The 8,984-nt window shown below is 30.9% G+C and overlaps 1 protein-coding gene across 1 annotated transcript; it reads right to left on the bottom strand.

Moving 5' to 3' along the window:
• Positions 1–5,603: 5,603 nt before the first annotated feature.
• LOC123921544 lies at positions 5,604–7,948 on the bottom strand. Its single transcript, XM_045974131.1, has 3 exons — positions 7,486–7,948; positions 6,840–7,012; positions 5,604–6,025 (listed from the first exon to the last, which is right to left on the bottom strand). The coding sequence occupies exons 1-3, from the start codon at positions 7,939–7,941 to the stop codon at positions 5,887–5,889; spliced, it is 768 nt and encodes a 255-aa protein (XP_045830087.1). The 5' UTR covers positions 7,942–7,948; the 3' UTR covers positions 5,604–5,886.
• Between the last annotated feature and the right edge of the window lie 1,036 nt (positions 7,949–8,984).

Consider the following 8,984-nt stretch of genomic DNA (forward strand, 5'->3'; position numbering starts at 1 on the left):
TCAGCAAAAAAAAAAACATTTAAAAGTCCCTCATTCGACACTATTAGCCAAAATGATCTAAAACGTTAAATTATTGTTAACTCGGATGATGTATCCAATTTCTGACCATATCATATGCTTATGTTTTGTTTCACACTTATGTGTAACTTTTGATGGGGAGTCCGGAGAAACATTGGGTCAAATACTTCATGATCATAAGAGAGTGAGACGCCACATCGATCTATACCCAAAATCTTAAGGCATTAGATTAATTGCTCATCTCTTTTAATTTATAAATCCAACATTTTTATCATTCATAGTCGATGTAAGACTTAACCACTCTCACACTTGAAATCCAACAATCTCCCCAAGTGTGAGTTCCCACATCCTATAATTGATCCAATACCATTATCCACTTCCGCTCTCTCGCCAAGCCGAATCAGGCACTCATACCAATTGTTGAGAAAAAAAAACGATAAGAAAACAATAGTATAACATGGAAACTTCAAATAAAAAAAAAAAAAAAAACTACGATCGTTGTGTAATGACAACCAGACAATAACATTGTGAAAATTGTTAAACACAAAGAAATAGAAAAGGAAAAACATTGTTGAGGGAGAAGTTGGTATAAATATATCTTTATGAGTACGTATCCGATATTCATATTCAATGTGTTGCTATTTATTTTGGTTTCACAATTTCAGATTTTTTCAAAGGAAATTTCCTAAAACAAAAATTGAAATTTGGAGTAATCGGTCAATTTAGTCCCTAAACTATCACTCTCTCACCAACTTAGTCCCTAAACTATTAAAAATAACTAAAAGGTCCCCAATCTATTTTTCATCCGTCAATTTAGTCCCTAAACTATCACTCTCTCACCAACTTAGTCCCTAAACTATTAAAAACAACTAAAAGGTCCCTAAACTATATTCACATCCTTCAATTTAGTCCCTCATAAACATCATTTTATGATTCATAACAAACCTGTTATAATATCTCAAGGCACTTCTTAACACACTAGCATGGATAAAAAAGCTTGCTCCTACTAGTATCATCAATAACACAACCAGCCTACAAAGATAATTCATCATACAAATACTTGGAATTTAATAAGACTTTGTTAGCATACTAAAACAGAAGAAAATGAATAGAAGGATAAAAAAACTCCCAGACCCGCAAGAAATAAGAGATCACGGTATAAACTTCAAAGGGATAAAACAAAATCACAAACCCTTACAAATTTACAAAAGTGAGAACAAAAAACAGACTTGATTTTAGCGTAGTCTCTAACAAGAAAAGTAAATGCTTGAGCTTGAGAAGCGTCCGGTCCAGTGGGACTATAAAACTCACTAGGATAAGCAGTATTATTAAACCAGACAAAACAACAAGCTATAAAATCAAAAACGGTTGAATCATATCATTTTTTTTAATCTTTCGGTCAAAAAGTTGAATAAAAAAAATATTATGTGTTAAAAAAAAAAAACCGGCAATTGCCACTTTTTTCATACTAAAGTAACGGTTGATTATTCTGAAAAAATGAATTGAGTTCGGCGACTAGAGGTTATATTTGCGTTGCGAGCAAAACGGTTGTTGCCGGAGAGTGGAGTGGTTGGCGGCAAGCAGGGTGGTTGTTTTTGTCGAATCACGTGGAAAAGAAAGGGTGATAATATTTTAGGGTTTTATAGACAAGTTAACCGAGGACTAAATTGACGGATGAAAAATAGATTAGGGACCTTTTAGTTGTTTTTAATAGTTTAGGGACTAAGTTGGTGAGAGAGTGATAGTTTAGGGACTAAATTGAGTGATTACTCTTGAAATTTGTGATATCTAAGATTGTCGGTGGTGTTGTGAATAATTTGAGATGTGATTAATTTTTGTTTTTGTTTTAAAAACGAAGGTTAAAGTGAGTTTAGGAGTAGACGAGTTAGAATGAAGAGAACAAATTATGGTGATGAGTTTTAAAGCTAACACTTCTGAATTTGATTAGTTAATGATTTTGATTTTTGACTTATCTTTTATTGAAGGGTTTTGACAAATATGTGTTTATGTCTCTATTCATTCTTTAAATTTTTGTACATATCTCTTTTGTTATAACACTCATTTACTTCAATTAATTTCAATAACAATACTTGTGTTTATTTGTGGTTGTGCTAATGTGTGTGCTTCACTTTCTCTATTTGATGTATGTGGAAGAGTTTTGGTTTAATCGGTTGGGGATGATTCCATATTTTTCCAGATGGATGAAAGATTCAAGCTTAGATGACTTTGATATGAATTTGTGTTTTAGTATGTTTTTCTATTTTTAAGAAGATGAAGTGTTTCTTTATCGTCTCTTTATTTTGGTCCATGGTCAGTGTGAACATCACACATAAGTATCTGACGTGACAAAAGTAAGGACATATCATCATAGTTAACACAAATTTAACGTTTTGGACCAATTTATCTCCAAGTCGCCGCAGCCAAAGTTTTTCCGTGTTTGTCTCGCACAATCGCTCTCAATCTCTCTTACCATAGGTACCTTGTTATGAACAAATTTTTAGTTGTTCTTAACTTGAAGAGATAATTGCTAGAAACTACTAACTAATTAGACTAAGCTAATAAACCATCTTAGACTCCATCTTAGGATAAACTTCTTCATTCATTTTGCTTCCTCATTACATTCACTCATGCCTTTATTTATAGTATGGTTAATCATAACAAACTAATCAATAACTCATCTAATTGGATCATTCTAGATCCTCCTAGAAAGCATGACTAATCACCTAAGGTTAACTAATGCATTTTGGACCTATTTTAATCTCTAAGACCTATATTCATTCATTACATACCTTCTTGAAATAAATTTGTGTTACAATTACCTTTGCACATGCTTTTATTAGGTTTTTTCACCGACTTTGTCTTGCGCATGCATGCTTCACTAGCACTTAAAATTATTTTAAAGCAATACTTTATAGTATTTTTAATTTAAAAAATAAAAATAAACTCTGTCTTCGTGAGCCCAACTTAGTTAGTAAGGATATCGTATTATATATATAAGAGTTGAGGTTTGAGTTCTAGACACCTTACTTATTCATTTTAAAAGTGAAATTTCTAACGACTAAACAAACAAAAAAAAAACTCTTATTTTTGCTTCGCAAATAAAACCTTAAATCATTGTTGTAAGGCGATTTGGGAACCAAGTTGTGCATTGACTAACTAGATGGGCCCTTCACAAGTCCAATGTAACATGGCTTAATACACCACCCCCTTTCATCTTGTAACTCAAGCTAGTGGAAAAGAAAAATAAGTATTAGTATATTCGTTGTTAAATAATTAAAAACATTACCAATTATATTTAGTTGATGTCGGTAACTAACTACTGTTAATACATTATTAAACAAGTTGCGGCTAAATTACAAGGACAGAGAAAAGGACAGTGATTGATTATATTGCCATTTCCCATATATTGACAAGTAAGATCAAGATGCAATTTTAAAAGTGAAAATGACAAATTCGCTCAAACACGAGATAACTTACAACTTAAAAGAAAAAAAAATTATATGGAGTATAATATAAATATAAACAAAACAAATGTTGTTATTTTGTAAGGATGATTGAAACGACAAAACACTCGGTAGAGGCTAGTGTTATTCTTCACTTTCTTCTGTCTATCTTTCGGATTAACCAATACTATATTTCCCAATAAAAATTAAGTAAAAGCTAAAATTAGAATATCTCTATTTTAAAGGTATCAAAAAGGTATTTAATCCTTAAAATATGTTAAATCACACTTTTTAATACAAAAATAAGTGAAACATAACTATAATTATTTTTTAAAAAAAATGCAGCAATTTTATTTATTTTTAAATGCAGCAAATGAGTACTCTTGTCTCTTGCGTACTTTTGTTTTGACTTGAAAAATTGAACGGCCTATAACTAGTTTTGAAAGTGCAACTGAGACAAGTGCAGTGACTATACATCTGACCTAAGGTTTCCCCAAGTAGGGCCAAACCATGTATCAAATCAACATTCAACACTGGGGTTCTGGAAACTAGATATCTTTGTTTGTTGGCAATTTGGCATAGTACAGTAAACTTGCTAATAATGTGCTAGCATATAACATTCTATTTCTGGAAATTGGAAGTTGACACAATATTACATTACATTGATTCTTTCAATTAAATAAATCTTTTTTAACCTTTTCAGTTTTCATCCAATTTTTTTTTTTTTTTTTTAACTTTTCGTTTAAGGATGACAATTTGACTCATATCTAGTGGGACCCGCACAAAAATACCCATAACGGGTAAGGTAAAAACCCGCATTTTGGGTACGGGTATGGATAATTACTCGTAAAAATGAACGGGTATGGGTGCGGGTACGAGTATCTTAGTACACACCCCGCCCCATACCCACGTAATATTTATTTATTTATTTTATATAGATTATTATATAATAACATATGTATATCAATTTAAAAAATACAATACTATTAAACTATTACACATTTTTAATAAAAATAATTATTTATAACATAATACAAACACAATATGAATATGTCAACAAAGAAATGAACTTTAACATGAGGTTAATAAAATTTTTGTTTATAATTTTCATGATTCAACAATAAAATCTTAAAAAAAATAATAATAATTATATTTAAACGATATGATATTTTATAATTGATCGATTTATTTTTAGAAAAAATGCGGGTAACGGGTACGGGTATGAGTACTTAGGTACCCATAGAGTATGGAGACGGGTACAAAAGTTGTTACCCACGCGGATATGATGATGAGTACGGGTATTTTTTTCAAACTGCGGGTATGGGGATGAGTACTATAGTACCCCTACCCATACCCTACCCATTGTCATCCCTATTTTCGCTACTACCAAAAAGATTATGTTTGACTTTTATCGTTATTTAAATTTTTTCTAAATTTAGACGTTTGTTTGAGTTATTTATATCTAGTAAATTATAGATCTTTTAAATTTCTTCATTCACATGGAAATTGTAGTTCGTTCTCAATTTTACTAGCGTTTATTTGCAAACAAACAACTGCCTTATTGAATTTTAAGAAATTAAAACCTACTTTAGTTGTGCTTTATAAACCCTTAAACTTCTCAAGTGTTTAGAGTACATATTTGTATTCATCACACATACTTTGGTTCCTTCTTGCGCTATATATTAGCCTGTGATTGATAAAATAAAATAAAATCAAAACACGAAAGAAAGATGAGTAGAGCGGATGTATGTGATCTAGCCCAAAATATTGCATGTTAATATTAGCGTTTTTGTGCCCAACGAAATCATTACGGAAAATACTCTTAAACAATGAGTATCAAAGTGTGTGATAAACAGTGTGTGAGAGTCTAGTCACTAGGCTACCTGACAAAAAAAAAAAGTGATAGACACTAAGCACGTTGGGGGAATATCCTATAGTCAATAGCTACGGGAGGAGCTACCTATGTGTCCAAAGAACATGTCCACGATACAATATATATGATAGAGTTCCTTATCTATCCAAAGCACTCGTCGATTTGGTACAAAAAAATGCGACATCTCAACTATGTTTATACTCTAACAAACAATTATCCGTGCCAACTTTTAAATCTTAGTTTTTATATTTGAAAGTATGAACACAAAATAAAACAAATTAGAAATAAATTTTATACATTGCTAGGCCACATGATGGTGGTATACAATAACTAATAGATGTGTCACGCTCACGCATACTCTTTACATTTGTAAAGATACATAATTTCAAACCTTACTAATATTAATTTACTTAAGCTATTCACAATTGATACATACTCATTCATATATATTATTAGACCAATTTCCACCGATTGTTTGAGACAATATGCTTCATTATTTTTTCATGCAAATATCCACATAGTCACCTTCACTCAAAGAGACTGAGTTAAGATTTATGAGGCTGCAGTTAAAGGAGGGAAATGTTTTGTTTCTTGAAATAGATGGCTGTGATCCAATTTAATTTGAGAGTCTTCATCTTCTTCATCAATTTCAGCATCCCAAAGGAATTTTGCATATGAAGCCAGCACATAGCTGCCAATTGTTAAGTATATCTATTAGTAGTTCTCTACCAACACGATAAACCCTTTTATTTATTTATTGGGAAATAGATGGAAAATGTAACTGGCGCCCTTATTAGGGCATTGTTGAGACTAGATTCTCTCCGGTGCAGTTTCCACTGCAGGAGGTCTAGTGCCCAATCCAACCATTCATTTTTTTAAATAAAAAATTAAAATTACAATGATAATAAAATGTGAGGTTGTGATTTGACTAGACAGAAAAGTCTACTGGAGAGGATCCTCTTCAGGGCATTGTTTTAAGGGATAAAAAAAATCACATAGAAACTTGTGGTTTTTGCAAGTGTTTGCCAATTTTTAAAATTAAATTCCCTTTTAGAATACTTGTTTTTTTGAACAAAAGCTTTTAAAAATAATATTACACTATATGTACAGAAAATTAATTTCTTTGACACATATCATCAAGAGATTATACTAAAATTTAGCTCATATACTATATAATACTTATGGAGAGGCAACAAAAATCCTTGCTATACTTAATATTTTATAATACTTGATATAAAATATTTGTACACATACGTCCTAATCAAATTTTACTATATTATCATGTTATGTTGTAATATTATTATTTTAAAATATCTATATAAATATTTATATTATAAGATATACTAAATAATAATATAATTTTGTTTTTAGTGATATTGATAATAATTGAATTCATAAAAAAAAAAGTGCACAATAATTGAATTCATAAAAAAAGAAAAAGTGCACAATAAAAAAAGAAACACAACAAATTAACTAAGATGCTTCAATTTCTATATACTACATACCAATTATCTGGGGCACTTTGAATAGCTTGTTCAAAATATTGTCGAGCTCGATTAACATTCTTCTCTATTTTCCATATTAAATCTGCATAGATGGACAAAATATGACCATCACCAGGATTGACCAAAATAGCCCTTTCTAGATACTCCTCTGCTTTTCTATAATCTCCACAAACCTATTTAAAAAATGGAATATAGGACAAATATAACATATGTCAATTAATTTTATTTTATTTTACATAATCCAGATTAATCTAGATGAATCCTATAGTTTCCATTGCATATGTAACCAACATAGTGTTGAAATCTTTTGCAACATGACTATTCCCATAAAAGAATCTGATTTTGATTTTTAGAATGCGCATTTGAGAGACAACTAACTCCATATTAAAAATACAACTATGTTGTGGAAATACGTTGGGCCTTGTATTGATGTCAAATATCTTAATAGATAATTGATTATAAATATCTTAATGCATTTTCAAAAACACAAAAAACATAATTTTAAAATTTTACAAAATTTACAAAAAAATCAATTTATTTTTATGAAACACTGAAAATAAACACACATTAAATTCATTTTTTATTTTTCAAAAGAAGACAAGTTCAAGCATACATGGCCATGCAAAAAAAATAAATATATAATTACCTCCTTCAAAAACTTTGCATAATTTCCAAGCAAAAGAGCATCACAAGGGTGTGCTTCAATCATGTTTTGGTAATAAGCATCAATCCTATCTCTACCATAATTATTTCCTCCATTGAAATTCCTTCCATTTCCACCCTCTGAGCCTCTTCCACCACCTTTACATCCACCATTACTACTCACACCCCCACCCATCACTGAACTCTCCACCATCATAGCATCTTTCACATCATTTCTTTCTTTAAACTTTGTACTTAGAACATTACTACATCCCACAAAAGTTGTTTTCTTAGGACTAGAAGAATTTTGAAAGTCTATTTTAGCCAAGTTTTGGCTTAGACTTAAAAATGATATTGTTCTAGGAAGCTTAAGAGTATGTTCTAGATCAAGAGAAGACTCTTTGGAATTATAGAGTAACAATGAACTTAGAATTGGTGCAGAGGAGCTTCTAAGTAACATCTTGAAAAATAAATAAAGATAGTATCAAGGTGTTATGCAATATTATATAAAAGCTAGCCAATGTAGATAGAGGGGTGAGGGTAGATATAGGAAGGTGAGAAAGAAGTGGTACAAATTGACACAACTATGGAGAATAGAGCTAAATACTTAAAAGTGAAAGGAATCTACTTGGTTAAGAAGAAAGGAAAGAGAAACATTGAGAAACTAATTGATTGAGAGTGAGGTTAATTTGTTAACCCTACCATAATGACATCAAGTAAATTTAAGAAACAAGTTGGTATTTATAAAATGGTTGATTTTATTGTAACCATAAAGTGTGTTTTTTAGGTAAGTAAGGATAGATCATAGAAGAAGTGAAATGGTCAGAGTTCAAACTGATAAATGAAAAAATATTAACGTAACTAAATACTAATATGTGCCTATAAAAAGTGTATTTTGTGTATTGGGGCATAATTTCTGAATTGAATAGGCTATATAGACAAAGCAAACCTACAAAATGTTTATCTACTCAAAGTGACGCATCTGAGTGTGGTGCACGTCGAAGTATGATGCTTAAAAAAGTCTTAGATTACAATTAAAACGCTAGAGGGTGGTGGTGCAACGAGAGTGTAGGGCGAAGTGGCGAAAAACACTGAGCAGGGCAACATAAGAACAAAGTGATGACAACGTTATCAAAATAAGGGTATGTGGATCCCCCATAGTTGCTGCACCGTGTAGCGCGGTGCAGCCGCTGTAGGGGATTCAAATCTAAAATAACTTTTTACAAACAATCTTTTTTAATAACAGTACAAAGAGTATTCTAACTCATTATATCTCAATTAATCATACGCAAACATTCAAGCGAGAAGTTAACACCAACCTAAATATTTTAAAGCAACCCTCCTACCATCTTTACATTTGCCACAACAACATTAACATCACTCCATACAAAATACTCCATCTTCTGCTGGTGAATATTAAATGAACAAACCATATACTATAATACAAGACATCATTACATAATAGATTAACTCATTGTAGAAAGTGATGTTCAATCCTGCATA

The sequence above is a fragment of the Trifolium pratense genome, linkage group LG4, assembly GCF_020283565.1.
Source record: "Trifolium pratense cultivar HEN17-A07 linkage group LG4, ARS_RC_1.1, whole genome shotgun sequence".
Classification (NCBI taxonomy): Eukaryota; Viridiplantae; Streptophyta; class Magnoliopsida; order Fabales; family Fabaceae; genus Trifolium; species Trifolium pratense.

Bases quoted from the DNA above. Each gene is read 5' to 3' on its own strand.
- LOC123921544 (XM_045974131.1), bottom strand. From the start codon at position 7,941: ATGTTACTTAGAAGCTCCTCTGCACCAATTCTAAGTTCATTGTTACTC. The intron at 7,013-7,485 runs GTAATTATATAT...TTTTTTAAATAG, and splicing joins ATGCAAAGTTTTTGAAGGAG to GTTTGTGGAGATTATAGAAA. The intron at 6,026-6,839 runs GTATGTAGTATA...AACAATTGGCAG, and splicing joins CAAAGTGCCCCAGATAATTG to CTATGTGCTGGCTTCATATG.